General features: G+C 38.3%; 1 protein-coding gene across 9 annotated transcripts in view; it reads right to left on the minus strand.

Annotated features, from left to right (window-relative positions):
* PDE5A (phosphodiesterase 5A) overlaps positions 1-19,011 on the minus strand; it is a 105,698-nt gene that overhangs the window by 29,951 nt on the left and 56,736 nt on the right. For 6 of the 9 annotated variants that reach the window (XM_041398942.1, XM_041398938.1, XM_041398936.1 and 3 more), the window contains 3 exons: positions 7,258-7,840; positions 6,471-6,560; positions 163-234 (listed from right to left, as the gene is read on the minus strand). In XM_041398942.1, coding sequence (XP_041254876.1) covers positions 163-234; positions 6,471-6,560; positions 7,258-7,836 — 741 coding nt within the window. In that variant the 5' untranslated portion in view covers positions 7,837-7,840. Of the gene's footprint in view, positions 1-162; positions 235-6,470; positions 6,561-7,257; positions 7,841-11,014; positions 11,180-16,676; positions 16,726-18,757; positions 18,940-19,011 lie in introns of those variants that run through there. The other 3 variants (XM_041398939.1, XM_041398944.1, XM_041398940.1) reach the window with 3 other exon arrangements.

Consider the following 19,011-nt stretch of genomic DNA (forward strand, 5'->3'; position numbering starts at 1 on the left):
ACATGATGATCCAGAAATTAAATTACTTCACCTCCACGTTTTTCATGGCCTCATAAGGAAAAAAATGTGCAGTATTCCTAGGAATGTTTCTGAGCAGCCGGAAAATTAAAAATATATCCATCCCCCTTCCCCTATAAAAAACAGAAGAGACAGCTTTTATACCTTTTCATCTTGTTCAGTGAAAGTGCCACCAATTCCAGATTTCTTGTTGATTGCTTGAGCCACACCAACAACCTAGTGTATTCAAAATGGAGAAATCAGCTAATTTTTAGGGATATGTCACTGGATTCCATTTCTAGGCATATTAATATAAGATAAGAAATTATCATTACAGGTATCCACTTGGTTCACTGTTAAATCAAGTTGTTAGAATATAAATGTTTCTCTTTCATGCAGAAACTTTTCTAGTATTTGAAGACCTTAGCCTTTCTCTAATATAATTCTGTGTTTCCACTCCTTTTGAGACCAAGTATTATTAATATGACCAAGTATAATGCAAAGCTTTTAGATATTTTCAGATTTTTTAGCATGAGTACAACAACTGATAGAAAAAGCTGCAAAGAACTTCCTTTGTTTGAAGTGTAATTAGTGTAAAACCAATGCAAAATGTTAATGATCGGGGGTTTTTTTATCATCTTGATTTTTTAGGACAAACACTATCAGAGGAAAACTGTGTAGTGAGCATGTTTAAAAAGTTGTATTTAACCATGCACCTTTACAACACTGTAAAGTTGTAACTGCTAAACTGATGGAAGACATGTGGTTTTATTTTTGTAATGGAAAAGAAGACAATCTACTATCTCTCAGCCCAGCATTCCCAAAATACTGATGCTGTAAGTAAGGCCATTGTTCTTTACCTCGAATCACTGCCAACTGTGGGCTCAAAAATGTCTGTCTGAAATAAAGCTCAACTGTCAGCTCCATTCCATACAACCCCATTTTTCCCACAGTCAACCTCTTACTTCAGTGAGGAATATTTCTCATCCAGTGGACTTCCTTTCCGTAATAACAGTGTACCACCAGCCTGTATGCTCCTCTGGCAGACTTTGAATCCAAGTTATTATGCTTTCATGTTCACCTACATGTGCAGAGGTTAATGCTTAGATCTCTTCTCATACCACTGTCTCTCCTTGGTGCTGATTTTATTTTTTTTTCCAGTTTTGATCCAGCATGAGCAAAGACAACTTTAACAAGGCCAGAGGCTTTTCACCCAAAAGGTGAGTACTTTCATGTTGGTTGTTTAAATACATCTCCTCCATGAAAGGAAAGTCTGCAGTTCTAAAAAAAAAAAAGCTACAAGAAACCAGTAAAAGGACCATATTAATACAGAAAAAAAAAAAAGGGCTATTTATGCTCCTTTCATCAGCATTCCAGGTTTCAGGTACATTAACAAAGGCAGGTGTTCCAAGAGCCAGTTTTAGATCTTTGACAAGGTCTTTCAATAAAGGATTTTAACTGAAGGGAGAGGATGTAATGAGAAGAATAAACCCACTAAAAATTCATGTTGACTTGATTACAATGAAAATTTTATGCATATGCAAACCTTTCTCTTTTTAGTTGCTGTTTCAGTGGCATTCTAAGCTTCCAGACAACTGTTTTGTGCCCATGTCTTTTTCATACAAAATGAACAATTTTAAAAATTAAACTGGCCCAAATTCTGGCTTCATTTATGTCAGTTAAAATTTCAGCGCACTTTTCAGAATTCCATAGAATATGGTGCAGAGACAGTAATGAGAAAAACTTCAGAGGGGCATTTTTTTAGCCATTGGAGTCTTGCCTGCAACCAGGTAATTAGGAGAAGATGTGGGAAATTCGAGAGGATCTGCTTCTGTTACTAAAGTAATTATGTAATTAGGACAAAAGTCAATCATGTGGTAGCATTTGCGGCCATGGAGAACATATGCCTGCATTTTAGAGAATACTAAGCACAGTATGAAACCCAAATCCTCATTCTTAAAACTTATTCTAAACAAATCACAAATAATAGGCCAAATCTGATCTCCAGCTGAGAGTTACGACTGCACCGGCAGAAAAACTGAATCACAGGTGATCAAGTGCTCTAGGCTCAGCTAGACTGGGAACTAAAAAAGCTTAAGATATTATTCTGGCCTGAAGAAAACCAAGGCTAAGGGAAAGACTGAAGTCATTAGGATCTGCTTATGCTTTGGCACCTGTGAGATTATGGCCTAATCACTGAAGTAAGCAGTGTACTGTGGAGTGCTACAAGCTCCTTTTCTTGAGCTTTGCCTCCATTTTGGACTAGGCAGGTCAGGTTATGGAACACAGTCTGTCTAGAGGAGTCCTGCACTTCCCAACTGTTCTTCCAAGTTTGCTCTATTGAAAGAGGATAGGGGGTGAGCAGAAGGAAATTCCCCTTGGATCAGAAACCAAGTACTTTGCTCTTTTCCATTCAGATCACATAATACAGACATAAACCACAAAGACAAAAAGCAATTCTGATGACGGAATTGTTCCCTTACTTTCAGTCCTAAAGAAGAACAAACCTTCCATCAACTGCTGATTCAATACCTGCATGTGTTTTGCTACATCTGAACACAGCTTTCCTGATTGTATTCTTGCTGCTAACAGAGGTGATCCTCCAGTGCTCTACTTGTTCTCTAACCTTTCTTTTGTAGCTGTGCTACTTTTCCAATTTAATAAATCCTGATCCACATTACAAGGAGAGATTTCTTCTAATTATCAGATAACTTAATTTTTAGTGTTTTCTTGCAATAGCTGAGTCCTGCCTCTAAAAGAAGCAGGCTACCTTGAGTGCCCAGTAGGTGACAACTGATGATTTCAATGCTGAAGACTGTGCTCTGGATTTTATATGGATAGTTTCAGGCTGCAATTTTTTGCCTTTTTTGCACATTAAAATTACAGGCTTAACTCTGTGAAAGCTGTTCCAGCTCTAAAGACAGCTGGTGCCTTTTTCAGTAGGTTCTTACTTAAGCTGACTTCTGATGTAATAAATATTGCTTCTTAAGGAGATATAGCTTTTATTTACTTTGCTGGCACGTGAAGGAAAATTACATTAAAGCCAAAGAACAGTAACAGAAATAGGAAACCTGACACTTTTGATAGGAGAACATACCCACTACAGAAGACAAAGTAGTGTTGACTTTACTTTGCTGTCCTGATCTTGTAGAGGTTGGATTCAAGCTTACAAAATTATCTTGCAGTGACAGAATTGTATTTACAGAGTTTCATTTTTTATCAACAAAAATTTCACATCCCTTTCTATTGTTCATGTCAGCAGCAGCCTCCACACTTTGCAGCAGTCTAGCTACTATAATCTATGTCTCAGCATAAACTGAAAATCTATTGAAGAAGCAAATTACTGATCTCCATAATCCTGCAGCAAGACTGCTGCTGGAACTGAGTTTCTTTAAAATCAGCTTGGCTAGGCCTGCTCTATCCTACGATGATTGGGATGTGATATCTGAAGGGTTCACTGGGTGAGAAAATAACTTAGCTGGCTAAAGGTGACATTCCCAGTCCCACTTTACACCATAAAATTCAACAGGGGATTTTCAAAGGCTGTTTTAAGTAGTAGCACCCCTGATTTGTTGGGAAGAGCTTCCCAGTGACAGGAGATAGGGTCCAGTGAACAACAAATCGAACAACTACTACTATGAGTAAATATTGCCAGAAAAAAACCCCAACATTTCCCTAGCCAATTATTAGGAAATTCAATCTTGCGCGCTCACAGCTTGGGAGAGATGTTTCAGTTAATTCTCCTAAAAGCTCCATATGAGAAAATCCTACTGATTTTAGTAGAAATTAAACTGAGATTTCCTTTTATGAAAATTACTATGCCCAGCTCAAATTAAAAAAAAAAAGAAAAGCAGTACTAATAGAAAATTGTGTCACTCCTGGAGATGTTGTATGGTAGCTGTGGTGGCTCTGTGCTGCAGACACCATCCATTTCCCAGGTATCCCAAACCCGCTGGAGAGCTGCACAAGTTGGTTTAAGTTGAGGAGTGGAGTAAGGATTTCTATTGCCTGTTCAATCCTGTCAAAATGACTGTTTACAAGTGTCTACAAAACCGTATCAAAGGTAAAGTCCTCTTAATGCACTGCAATGTATCTCGTTCTTACTAATTCTTGGGTCCTTTCCATGAGCTCTTCTGTGAATCAAATTGTTTTCATTTATGGAATTTCTTACTAGCTGTTATTTTTAAATGAGACTTCAGTTTCTCACATGCCTCGTGGAAATATAGGCAAATGTGAAAAACATCTACTGGAAAAATCTCCGTACTTTAGCAGGCCCAGAGGATTTAGTAATCAGCATGAGATTTTCCTCCTCTCAATTACTGACTCTTTTGTTTAAAAAAAATACTAAACAAACAAACAGAAAGCCCCAGTTGCTCCTCTTTCTCAGTATTTATTTTTGGATGTCTTCCAGAATCATCTTTTAACTGTGATTGCTGACATCCTGGGCTAAGGCAGCATTCAAAAGCCTCAATATTTCTAGAGGGGCTTTGGGGGTTTTAAAATTTTATCTATTTATTGTTTTAACAGGGAGGAACCCATATTCTGGTTTTGTTGTTTGGGGGATTTTTAAACAGAAAAAGCAGCAGAATGCAAATGGAAAATTAAGGACTGATTCACTGACTCCAGTGTCTCTCCAAAAACAGGTCAGTCATTTCTTACAGCGAGAATGAGAAAAACCTTCTGGAAGAGACTGTAAAACTCGGAAAAAAAAATTAGTAACTGCCATCCTTTCCTGTAAGAAATATTACAGTTTAACACCTTCAGGTTATTGCTTGTGAGTATAAGACTCCTCAAACTTCAGGTTGGCTGAACTTGTCAAAATAAACAAATTCCCGCTTCATTTCCGCTTGCTGATGCACTCAGGAGGAGGAAGCTGGCCGAAGACACGGCCCATTGCAGGTTTATTCAGCCCTTAAGCCATGGTGGACTGGACAAACAGTCCATCATTCCTTCCCCCCCCACCACCAGCATCTGGTGAGAAGTGAGCACTTCCACACTCCCCAGTCAGCAAGGCTTTGTAGCTCATTTCTGTACCCAGTTCTGTGGGGCATACCATCTTTTTCCATTTAGCAAAAAGAAAATGGCATGTATTGTGTGAAATAGGAAGCCTTGCATCATGGACCACTGATCCCTGACAGTCCTTCACATGGCATCTGCTTTGTTCATCTCCTGGCCCAGGGCCAGCAGTGACTGCAGCCAGGTAGAAAGGAGAAGATTTTAAGCAGGAATGGGAGTAGGAAAGGATCAAGTGCTGTCCTTGGAAGAATGGAACAAAATAATTTAAGCTGAAATTTGCAGTATGTGAAGAAAGGAAACACTGGCTGATCATCTAGGTTGGCTAGAAAAATATTCAATAAACAAGTTAACGCAGGAGTTTCATAAATTAATTTAATTTAAAAAAAAAGGTTCAATGCAGCAGAAGTCAAGATGACACTCTAGAAGAGGAGTGAAAGATGGAAGTGCAGAAAAAAAAGAAGGTATGATGTCTTCAAATCATGGCAACATTTCTTTTTGAGAGCTTGAGCTTTCTGGAAGCAAACTCTGAACACAGTGAAAAATAAATTCCAGGAGAGAAAAATCTCCATTTCAAAGCTCTGACACACTGTGTGGAGAGCCTTACATTTTATGAGTATTCTAGAACTGGTGATATGGCAAAAGGCCACTACAGTCAGAATCAAAGAAAACCCAACCATACTTTCCTTACTCTGAAAGAGTGCATCTCCTCTTTTCCCCATGCACTGGCTTTCATGGACTTTACTGAATTCAGTCTTCAAATACTCAGGGCAAGAAGGTGTTGTTAGCCCATAATAAGAATTCTCCCTACTGCAATAGCGTGAGACAGGATGAAAGAGCTCCCATGAGAAGCAGCATGGACAGGAAATATGGGCAAGAGTTCAGTGAGTAGATTCATATTGTTTCAAATTAGGAGTGATTTAAGTTATGACTTGAGGCTGGCTTTTCTGAATCACATTGACACCGTGTGTTTTTCAATGCCTGATGTCAGGCACTTAGCTCATAAGTAATAAATTAGGAACCATGTTGAGTTAAGAGAGTGTAAAAATAATCAGGTTTTTAGAAAATGATAAAACGCCGTTTGTGCCCTCTGAATTAAGCAATATAGATACAAGCTAAGCTGAAGTACAGTAACTTAATCACAATTTGAGATAGACCAGTAAGTGTGCAGAGAACTTTAATGCTGACAGATACTGAGTACAGGAAGCAGGAACGGCATTTCTGGAGTTAAATACATATATTCTACTGCTGCATTTGGGATTAAACTCTTCCTGACAGTTCCCTTTGGCTTACATTACTCAACTAGATAAGATAAAATTGCAGTCTAAACAAACATAAGCAGTCTTGCTAAAAAAAAAAAAAAATGGTTGGAAGATGATGACTTCCAGCTTATGAAAGTTGAAAGCATCAGCATGACTGGAAATGGTATTACGTGAAGTGATCGCAATACTGCGACTTACCTCTTCCCTGTGATTCTTTATTGGCATACAGAGAATGCTCTGAGTTTTGTACCCTGTGATCTGGTCAACTTCTGCATTGAATCTTGGATCCTGATACAAGAAAAAATGCAATTATTAGACTACTAGCCTAAAGACCAGCTCTTTTCCTTCCTTGCTTTATAGATTAAGAAAAGTTTAATATTTTATTTGACCGTTATCCAGGATAATAAAAGTTCCATTACCAGCCAATAATTATATAAAGTTGTTCCTATCAGTGTGTTAACAACAGAAAAGCATTTGCGTGGAACATGAGTGCCAAGATATTAAGACCACTGCTATAAAGAACAAAAAACCCAAACCCTAGGAGAAACCTTGTTTTTGAGCTTAGACCATCATTACAATAAATATGTTCATGGATTAACCACCCCTAATTTACCTTTTATCATCAAGAAGAAATTACGGAAGTAAACTCGAAGATCTGTGCCCGCAGAGGAACACAGTTTCGTAAATGCGGTTTGTGGTTTTGCTTTTGTCAGAGATTACTGAAGTGACAAAATGAAACAAGCATTGAACTCCGAATAATCACCTCAATAGAACTCTGATTTTTTTAGTCCTAGCTTCATGTGTCTGTGTGCACATGTATCTATAATACATGTATTATAACCAAAACCAGTGTCAAGTTTGCATCTTGACCTCTAAGTCAATACAGCACCAAATACAGGCACTAAAATGTCAATACTCCAGCAGGTGATAATGTGGCAGTTTCTTCTTTTTCAAGAATTGCTGAAGATAAATTTCCTTGGCTTACCTCATAGGCATTCTTGATGTTGAGAGGCTGCCCTATGGCTGCCACATGACCCACAATGCCCTTGTTCCACTCCAGGCGAATGCAGTTGTTGGAAGCTTCTTCCAGGGTGGATCCTTCTGCCACATCAAACAGCCTGCTCACGAGGAACTTCTCGTTGGAGCTGTCCTCACACACCAGGAACAGGGAGTAGCGATCGGCTGCGATCAGCTCATGGATGTGTAGGAAGATCTTGTGGCAAAGCGCTGTGACATCTAAGTGACTAGAAATATCTTTCACAAGTTCTAATAGTCTCGAGCACTGATCCCCTGCACTGGTCTCAATCCTTGGAGATGGCAGAGGCATCTGTTCCTTCTTGTCAGAGCCAGAGAGGAAGCTCACTGCTCCTACAGAGTCCTTGACAAAAATAGGCCTTAAGGGTCTGTCAAATTCAGAAGCGGAGATTTTCCTCACTGGCGTCCCAGAGTTGGTGGTCTCGGCACAGGCAGGCTGGTGACAAGCACAGGCTTCACTCTGGGACTTGGTTCCCTCCTTGCAGACTGGGATGGTGTGAACTCTCTCAGCAAACCATGCATTAACCATTTCTCTGTAAAACCAAACCAAAAATACAGCGAATGACATGAATTGAAAATCCACTAGCACATATTGGAAGCTGACACCGTGAGAGGATAACTAAACCTTTTCACACAGAGGATACTGATGCACCTTTAGACTCCTCTATATAAATATTCTCCAGTTTTATGCAGCACTTATCCCAGATTAAGCAGTAACATTTTCTGCCCCATAAAAAGGAAGCTATTTTTGCCTAAATACCTGAACAGGGCAGAGGAGGACCACTTATGCTGTGGCTTTCAGAGTACAGATCAAAAGTTTGCACCATAATTTTGTGACTGAAAAGTTCCAGTCCTTTCCATTCCTAAGATTTGGATTTCTGTATAAAGACATATATATATTCATTTGAAGACAAAACTTTCTGTTTCTAAGCTCTAAAAAGATAATTTAGAACTTTAATTCTCTCAGTCAATCACCTGCAGTCCTCCATATTTTTCTGTTGCAAATATACTGTTTTTAAGTTAACTTCCCTGCACTCCAAGTTAATAAAAAATGCTGGTTGGACTCAAAGCATAAAAGTCTTGCTTAAAAACCATCAAAGAAACATGCATATTACCAGTTCAACCCCCTTCAAAATAAGGAAAGAACAGACTGTTTTCATGCAGTTCTCCTATTTCCTTTCCTTGCAGGTGACACTCATTGTCTAACTCAACCCCAAATACTGAATAATTCTAAAATTGTATTTTTAAGAGTTCACCAATCAAAAAATGCCATGGATATCTAGTATTTAACCATGCTTCTCAAATTAACTTAGCACTAGAAAGCCAACCCTAATAATGTCCTCACTAACGTCCTTTTTTTCATCACTATATCATTTTCTTGTCCATATTGTAAAGAGGTTTTTCTTTCAGTTTATTTTTGTCTTTTGTTTGGTTGGGTATTTTTAAATACAGGGCTTTTTATTTTATTTGCTCAGTGTTAAGGATTCCTCACAACACATGCCCTACTCTCAGAAGAAACGGGTTTTTGCTGTATTACATAACATATGAGCCTAGGAACAGCAAAAATCCCATTAACAAGTCTGATCTTTTGGAAACCTTTCATGGTGGTCATGTTTTAAATTTGGGATATTTTTTATTTGCTCAGCAGACCACAGGAATTCTGAGAGTGACGCTGAATGAAGCCATGGAACTGAGTCAGGTTAGTCAGCCGCTGATCAGTTACATGCATCGGTGTCCGTTACATACGAAAAGCACTGTACAATAGTCTTATTTTCCTTAGAGCACACCTTTATCTCCGCTGTAAATGCAATACTGCAAGCACAATTGACCCCTAACTCAAAGCAAAGTGATCAGTTAAAATCTAAAGTCCAACAATATTTTTAATAGTAAGCCATCCACAAAAGGAAACTCATTTGACGTCTGTTAGAAGGCTTGAAAGGGTTTCTTCAATCACATACCATTTGGAGACCTCAACTGTAGGAAAACAAAATGCTATGAAAAAATTTAAAAAAACCAAAAAATGCTATAAAAATTGAATTATTAAAAACAATGATCCTCCTTGATTAAAACAGTGATACCTATTTTTTATGCAGTAACCTTATGCAAGTGTTTCTTGCAGTGAAGCAAAGAACAACTAATATATTATAATAAATTTGACTTCAACAGTATTACTTTCCATTACTTAAACAGGATAAACATCAAATGTGGGAACTGTGACCATTCATTACTGCAATGCATAATATGATTTGCATAGGACAGTGTCATATGTGCAAAAGTTGTTTCACTGAGAGTCAAAATAAGAAGCTAGCATTTGGTTACACTTGGAATTCTCGTTTATTAGTCTGCATGAGAAAGAATAAAGATTCTCAATTAAAATGACCAAAAATACCCTTAAGAAAATGAAAAAGCTAAAGATACCAAAATCTGTATGTAAATACAGTACAACCTCTTAAATCAGTGCTTCTAACTCTTGTTAGCAGATGTGTTATATAAGGGTCCATTTTGTTTTACTGTGATGTCCTCAAAATAAAAAATAACCTGGAAATTTTAGCTTCTCCAAAACAAAACTATCATCCAGCACTAAGGCTGCAGAAAAGAAGCTGCAAATGCCAGCTGGAGGCATTTAAACCTCAGACATAAGAAGGTAGGTATAGAAAAATTGATAGTTTTAAAGAAGATTGCTGACTTGACCCAGATTCACGTGTGTGCTGCCTCCGTTTCTGAGCACTGAGGATGGACATTAATGGAAGGTAAGATTGAAAAGTAGCAGTAATGACATAGTACCAGATGGAGGGTGTTCTCCAACAAGTGATGAGGCTCAGAAGCCGTGTAATTGAAAATGCACACGTTTGAAGGCATGTTTGGAAATGAGCTTGTGCTGTTGTTGGGCAAGTGCAATTTGCAGAGCAATCTGATTCACTGCCTACTTACTCCTGAGGAAAGGACAATGTAAAAAAAAGCTATCCTTTTCCCTTCTCCTGATTTACACTGAATTTACATACGCGGATGCGCTGATACAAGATGCAAGGCAGAGAAAGAATCCGTTACCCTTCACGCATAAAGAAAAAACTACAGCAGAAATTTGATTTATCAGTAGAAACCTGTCATTTTATTTATTCTGCACTGTCATGTTATGATTTTCCCAGACCTCAATGGTGCAGCAATAGCAATCAGTAAGAACAATGTACTCTGAATGCTAATACCTGGTCTTAAACTGTGGCCGTGAGATCACTGATTTTTTACGCTCTTGCCTTTTTACTGTGTAAAATAACCTCCATTTCTTATGGAGGTTATTGAGGGATGTGGAACACAGCTGTAAAACCTTTCACATGAAAGGAATTACGTTTAACAAGAACTGACTACTTGTTGGGTATCAGCACTGTTTATGAAGCACTTAACATTGAACAGAACTATATGTGGAACTGCATAATTATGAGTAACATATTCCTGTCCTTTAAGTTCTTTTGGGTGATGGTTCAATAATTTGCCAATGTAGTACGTGATTCTCAGTAAGCTCTTTAGATTAACAACAACAAATAATCCTTAACTAAACTGGTTAAAGCTTGGCTTTCAACTTCAAGCCTTTAAAGCATTTTACTTTGGGCAACAGGAAAGCCATTCAAATTCAACTGGAAAAAGAACAGTGTTCAGTGACCTTTACCAAATGCCTCTTCTAACAAGGAAACTATTTAGCTCCTTTTACTCACCCAGTTCCACACACGGGTGGAAGAACCAGCATTTCGCATGAGCTGACGTATTCTAACTCTATTTAAAATCTCTTGGTGTCTTGACATGCGTCCGCTTGTTGACACTCAGTCCTATTTAACAATGCATGACAAGAAGGGTATTATGACTAACGCAAGTACTCCCGCAGCACAGAATTAGCTCAGCAGATATCCGACACCAGACATGTCCTGAGCCACAAGTGAGGCTCCCGGAAATCAGCAATGAGTGCCATGTACAATTAAGATGTCATTTGAAAGGACTGCAGGAAGAAACCAACACTTGGGAATGTTCATATGAAGGGTCTTCAGTAAGCATTGGCATTGTCAAGAGCTGCTTGTAAGGACAAGACCCTGGCTGTAGTTTAGAAAGTGCAAGAGCAGGTACTGATCCACAGTGATCCATGAACAGAGTTAAACTCAGTGCAGTGCCTCTACCCCACCATGGCAATCACTGTGAGCTGAAGAGCTACAGGACCCATATGCCTCACAACCGGGATGCACCCTTTACTGCACTATGATTCTTTAAGACGAACCTTCACTCAAAAAAGATGTAATTTATCCCAGAGCTCATGAACAGGAATAGTAGAATATAAAGTTAGCATTTTTTAGTCACTCCTATCAGCTAAATCCAATCTTTCCTCCATGAAACATGACAGTAGCGACTGCTGAATTTGGCTGGTGACTTCATCAGCAGATGACAAAACTGGAGAGGAACTTTGAAGTGATAGTGCTAAGAAGGGGATGAAAATGCACTGGCAGGCAAAACATTGAAGAAAAAAAGAAAAAAGATGGTGTGACCCTGCCCTCTATCACTGCTTATATACAAGAACAAGTAAACTGCAGTACATGAGACCTTGTGTGCTTCAGAGGAATTAAGACTTTGGCCCTGATTTGTTAAATGATGCACAGAAAGTAGACCTGTCCCTAGAGCAAGAAGTTTTCAGTATTAATAGGCAATAAAACCAAAAAAATCAATGGTTGAGAAAACACAGGCATAAGGAAGCAACATGTCTTGAGCCACGTCATGCAGGAGGGCACATGTAGAACTGAAGAGAACTTTGCTCTATTTCCTGTGCCGTATGCATCAAACCATACTGACACAATACTAATCACTATGCTACTCATACACCAGGAATATTAAATAATTTACTGTACCCATCTTTGCTTCATTGTGATTACCTTCAAGGTACACAGCAGACCTCAAAATAAAACCCCAACAACCCAACCCAGTGAAGAGGTTCAACAGCCAGGCTGCAATTATCTTGCTTACATATAACCACACTGCCTATGTAAGAACACACCAATGTGACCATTCACCACAACTGCTTGGCACCTTCAGAGAAAACATACAAACAACGGAATGCAAAGGCAACACTGAGATGCAACAACAACAGTAAAAACTGCATGCTACTTGCCGTGCACAAAGAAAATGTAACACTTGCAGTTCCATACCAGATCACAGCAATAAGTAGTTTTCAGTGAAACGGCAAATAATTCCATTTTCTCTATTGCTCACAAACCAGTATTATATACAATGTACGATGTTTTAGTACCTATATGGACTGTTCTGCTAATTTTTCATTCAAAGCAGCAGTTATTGGTAACAGACTTCAAGAGAGGGATTACAAGCTTGCCTGCTAGAAAATGCCAACTTTCAAGTGTCTGAACTCCTGTTGCTTAATCCTGACAATGCTGAAATCAATATTTCAAGCTAAACTTTATAACTGTTTTCTCAATCGCCTTCCATAACATAACCACTAGATGTTTTCAAATTTCTCCTCAATGTCTTGACATAATTTGACACAAATAATTTAAAGCATTAGCAAAAACTCCAAAACTATTAAGTTTCAGCAAAGCATTTTGAAATGCAAAGCCACTTTAATATTATACTTGCCTTCTCATTTTCTTTCTAGTACTTCCTATTTCACAATCACATTCTAAGTGGTCTTGTCTCCTTTCTAGCAATGGAAAGATTTAAATAAATTCTATAAGGAGGACTCATTAGATGGAAACAGTAAACTGACTGTAAAAGAAGTGTTTTCAAACTGACTAAAAGAGTAGATTGACAAAACACTTGATGTTTTTCCTTAAACCCTTCACAATGACAGTTAGTGGAGATGCCATTTCTCACAGTGGTAGGCAAGCAGTTCTGAATATGAAGTATGACAATGCCAGTTTTTTAGCACAAACTCGGACAAATATATTAGCATACATTTAGCTTTAAACGTTTCAACTGGCACAAATGACTTCTGTTTGAATACAGTTCTTAATTTAGAATATTAATTCTTGATTCAAACCATGCTCATGAGATTGAAATAACTTTACAATGATGAAATTTTAATCTTGTCTGAATGCTCATTTTTAAAAAAATGGAAGGCAGAGATTGCTTTATTATTTGTAGCAAAAGTATTCAAATTGGAAAACTAATACTGACAGGCTATTCTTGGCTATTTTCAAGTTTTCTTTAAACTAACTTCAAGCTTCACTTTTTACAAGAAAGCTTTCTTCCACAGAAGAGACTATCTAGTTGCACTATAACGAAGACAGAATAAATCCTCAGGGATTAAAGTTAAAATTCTAAAATCTGACCTTTATTTCTCCTCCCTATGTTTGCTTCTTTCTCCAAGACCAAAAAAAAGGTAAAAATTAAAAACAACTAGGTACTGAATGGTTTTGTTGGGAAAAGAGTAGGACAATACCAGTAATTTCAGATAAAAATGGATTAAAAGTTAAATTCACACTGCTTGGAGACCCACCATAAATCTTCGGCACTACTTCATTTGCACTTGAATTCCTAAACCAGAGGTTAAGCATGACTGAAGTGGTACAGAGGTTCTGAGATGGCTCTCTCTGTTGGGCTGAGTGCACATAACATACAAATAAGTGGGAAAATACATATCTTTTACTAAGCAAATACATTTTGTGGTGACATTTTCAGTGCCAGACTCAATGTGAAATTATAACCATTGTGTTATCCATGAGGGCTATTTGAGTAGGGCTTCTTTTCTGGCACTTTACAAATAGCTCCTTATGTATTTAATGCCCTTTTTAAAATACAGTTTTCTTCAAGTCAATCATATAAATGAGAAAGCATTCCATATACATTTGTGTATGTTTCTTTTCCAGTAAGGAAAAGAAATACTTCTATACTGTGCTTTTATTAACTATATTTTTCCATGACAAAATCAAAGCGATCTAATGGTGAAAATGAAAGTAGGTGGTAGCATTTTAGTTCAAGTCAAGAATGTATTGCCTATATCCTCCTCACATGAGGATTCTTCAGCAGATACCCAATACAGAACCTCAGTGATCCTCTCTAACTTAAAAATCCAAGAAAGGTATCGAACTTTCTTGAGTCTCCTGCAGAGGAGATCAAAAGATCAAAAGTACTGTAATATGGTAATAGTTAGCCTGAAACAGGAGGCAAAAAGGGGATGTTAACTGTCAGGGTAATTTGCCCCATCTCATTTTCTACCCATCCTCTAAGGCTTACCAGTGTATTTTAATTTAATGTATTCTGCACACCCATTTGTTTCTTTTTTGCATAGGGCGAGTGGAACTGAGAGAAAGCACGTTCTCCTTGTAGCTACTCACAGTTTCTGATGACTAGTTCATCTCCATAACAAAGATTCTATGTAGGAGTTCAGTTTAGAGCTTTGGGGGAATTTGAGACGTAAATTCATATTAAGTGGTTTCTCATCATTTCTCTAATGACAATTTCTTCAGTCTACGGTCATTGCTGTTTTAGAGATTGTTTCCAAAATACTCCAGCACTCACCTCACTTTATTTCCAACAGCAAATGTTGTTAAAGCTTTGTTGTTATCATAAAAGGCATAAGGAAGGATATTCATACATTATTTGTAAGCAGTATAACTATGAACATCATTATACCAACAAGAAAACTTTCCAAGATCTCAAAGAAATTCATTTTTTTTCCTGTACTTAGCTCTCAGAAAAGCTCAGTAAACATCAAATAAAACCAAGTAAACGGGAGAAAAAATTCTAATCCCCTGCATTAACACCACTGCTTCCTGTGGGTTTCAAGCAATGGTCCCAAGAATCAGTGGGTCTGCAGCCCTCTCGTAAAGGTTTTACATTGGGTAACTTAGGAAAGCCAGTCCCCTTTCAGCATATCCCAACTATCTGCACAGGATTTTGTGCCTCCACTGGAAAGCTACTGGGGTCCTTCAATCATGGAAGTTCAAAGCCCACTGGCTACTCACCAAGCTCATGTTAGGAGTGCATATGATTCATACCTGCACATTTTTAGGATTATTAGGTTTTTTTGGTATGCAACACTTTTTAAAGGAAAACACAGGCCACAGCACATTTCAGTGCAGAAAACATCCAATACCTTTATCTTTGAAAATCAGAATTTTCATTCAATTAGGAAAAAAATAAGCACTCACACATTACCTATGCATAGATTGCATATAACACATAATATTTAGGAGACTGAACTTCAGATACCTGGCTCAGACTGAAAGACATTTTTAAAAGCCCTCTAGACAGAGACTAGAAGGCAAGTATACTAATGTAGTACCACAGGCAGCACATTAGAAATTGATTGTCCACCAGCCATCAAGAAGAAAAAAAAGTCCCAAACAACTGTGCTTGAGTTTTCTCCAAGTAATAAATGTAATTGATATATTCAATAATGCAATATCTGAATTTCAGTAGAGTTTCCCAGTAAACACCAGTTCTGGAATCCTCAGTGAAGCACTGTGAAGTACCATACTGTTAAGAAAATTTATTTTTCCAAATACAGCCCCACCTTAATTCATTTGTAAATATTTCTCAAACCTGCTAATAAGCCAAGATATATTTATAACAAAATAATCTTATTTCTACTGAAGGGCATATAGGATTTGGGTCAATAATTTGTCTTCATCACACTATACATTTAAGGAATCAGATAAAATTCTACCTGTAAGAATACAGTTACCTCTAATTGAGATGGAAAATTTTACTTTGGCTGTTTTGGCAGTCTGCTGCTTTTGAGTGCAAAGAATCACTCCCATATTTTTAAAACAGGGACAAACAGGAAGTCAGAAGTACAGAAATATTCCATAGCGGATTGAAATAAGTGTGGATGTTAGAGTGTGGCAATGCATGCATTGTTTTTTTAAAGGAACATAAAAAGATAAAACTTCAGGAAGACAAAAAGGCTAATGAATTTAGCCATAAATGTGACCCCAAACCCAGCAGATTATGCCTTTCTAGCATCTAGTTAGAACAACCATAGCTGCAGCACCAAAGCAGAACCACCTTACTTGAAAATGTTTCTGCTTCTGGGAAGCCGGAATATGACAGGCAATTCTAAAACTTCGAGAAGAGAAAAATAACAAGAAGACCTGAGGAAAAAAAGCTTAAACTTTAAAGGAGTGAGGCATTTAGAAACTCTTGACCCTTAGGTGTGCAGTACCAAACTCTCCAGCCAGAAGTTTTGTCAGCCTGCACAGCTTCACTGTGTGAACCAAATTCATCTCGTCCCCGAGTGTGCCGCTGACACACTTCCTCTTTGTTGTGCTGCACTTTGATCACCCTGGAACAGCACCTCACAGATAACAGCTATTTATATTGCCTCCACATGCCACTCACCTCCCTGGTACAAAATAAAGTAATAAATATCTGATTCCATACCTTCCTACTCACGGGATCCCAGTTCATTCACCTGCTCAAAGGAGGGAGGACTCAAAGCTATTCACCTGGATTACACGCGTGTAGGATTGCAGCCTCGCACTGCTCACGTGGAAGCCAATCACCGCAGTTTTATCGGACAATATCCATAAAGCCAGCCCAGCCTGGAAGGAGGCCGGGATGTGGCCTTCCTGCAGACACTGCCAACCTCGAGGCATTACAGATCAAAACACAAGGTGTAAGCCCTTGGAATGTGCTCATTTTCTGCAACACGTTGGAAGCGAGAGAGGAACACAGGTGCGCACTTGTTAAGCCGACGACCTGCAGCCCTTCTCTCCAAGAAGCCAGCACACGGACTGGGGAGCACAGCCACTCCAACAGTTGTCACTTAATGAACAAATTGTGAATAGAAAGAAACATCTAAAGTGCCACTTTGCCAGATAATACAATTTTTATTCAAACCACAACAACGGATACTAATATCAAACTGCCCTATTCAAACTGGATCAGGAGGCAACTACTCAGTTATAAGAGATTATAACCCTAACCCCATAATTTAAAAAAAAAATCACAAAGCATACATCTTCTAAGTGTTGTTTAGACACCTAATTAAAACTTCTTTGTGTCTGGAAATTACCAACAGAACTACCATATAAAACACTGTTTGAATTAATTAATTGCACAAAAAATATATTAACTATTCAACACAATATGAAATTGCTTAATTAGATTCTAATTCAAAGCTCATTAATGTGAGTGAAAACAGCTTGTATTACACAGTCATAAATGATGGAGTTGGTGATCTTTTCCTATTCCTATGTAGAAATATTTGACAAACAGATACAGAAACTATCTTTATTCATTAGCAATTGTGCCTCACAATGTGCAGCTCAATATGCCTCCGTGCTCCGCAAAATATCAGATTAACTAACTATTGGTCTATTGCTTCCAGGACCTGTGAGAACTTTGGCATATTATGAAACAAAACAAAATAAAAGAGAAGCAGTAAATTATTATTAGAAAAATGTTGAAACTAGTTCAGGGAACCCTGCTTTACTTGAGAGAGTAAATATAATGTTAAGTAGCAAAACATTAACAGCATAATCTTTGTTCAAAGTTGCTGTTCTGCAAAGATTCAGCTAAAACAAAGCACAGTATTAGATGCTAGGATTTTCTCTTTTCAAGCCCTAAATAACACTACCAAATGGAACACTAAACCTCTTTAAAAAGTACAGCTGTTCTTTCAAACCACTCAGCCCTACATGTTATTGTCTTTGAACCAACATACATTGAAGTCATTTGTCATTTGTCTTTTTAAATACAAACTTACATATAGCAGAGGTATTCCTTATTATATATAGTTTTCTATTTATACAATAAGGACAAAGACCATTCCATGCAAGACAGCAGAGAAGAGAGTTTTGAGACAATTGCAGTGTTTCCGTCATTTCAGAAACATCACAGAATTGTTGCCAAGCGAGGGCTCAAAAGTCCACAGTATTTCTGCAAACCCCTCTCTAACTGCAGAGGCATTACCATCACGGAGACTCGACTGAATTGTATTTTCTGAAGTACTGCCTATTTCAGAACAGCACAAATGCAAAACTGTTCCTCAGAGCAGGGAAAAAAAAAAAAAAAAAAAAAAAAAGAGCTAACCCATCCTGCCCATAGGGAAAACAAATCTGACACAGTGGTTACTATTAATTAGCATTCCCATTTGTTCAATACTACATCCAGTTTCCAAAGGGAGCGTGATAGGCTGAACTAGGAAAATGCTACTTCTCAAAGCTGCTAGCACCCTATTTCCTGGGCAAACAAGCTGCCCTTCAGTGCCACACCATGCCCTGGTGTTCTGGAGAGCATCAAGATTAACGACTTACATCTATGCAACAACGCACAGCCTTAAAAAATAAATTCAACATTTAAAAGACATTTTAAAGGCTTTTTTTCCCTGTTAAATGAACCTAACGAAGCAGCAGCAGAAGAAAGGGGACTGCCTGACAGATGGTTACAAGCAAGCAGGTGACCCCTGAAGCTTTCTAGCTCTCTGCGAGTCAATTATTAATGGGGATTTCTCTTCTTACCGCCCCATCCCATGCAGAGAGGAGCAGCAGCAGCAAAACCTCATTCAGAATGCATCCATCCCCGCCAAGTGACTCGGGGAAGAAGCAAATCAGCAGCGGCGAGCAGATGGTGCGAGCGGCTCGGGAGCGGGAGTGCAGCGAGCCCGCGGAGACGCCGTGTCCGAGGAGCCAACCGCAGGACTTACTAACCCGAGCTCCCCCTAAGATATGCCGTGGGAGCTGCAAACCACCCGGGCTCTGCATCCCCACGGCTT

Source organism: Onychostruthus taczanowskii, unplaced genomic scaffold (assembly GCF_017590055.1).
Source record: "Onychostruthus taczanowskii isolate IOZ18803 unplaced genomic scaffold, ASM1759005v1 scaffold150, whole genome shotgun sequence".
In the NCBI taxonomy this organism is placed as follows: domain Eukaryota; kingdom Metazoa; phylum Chordata; class Aves; order Passeriformes; family Passeridae; genus Onychostruthus; species Onychostruthus taczanowskii.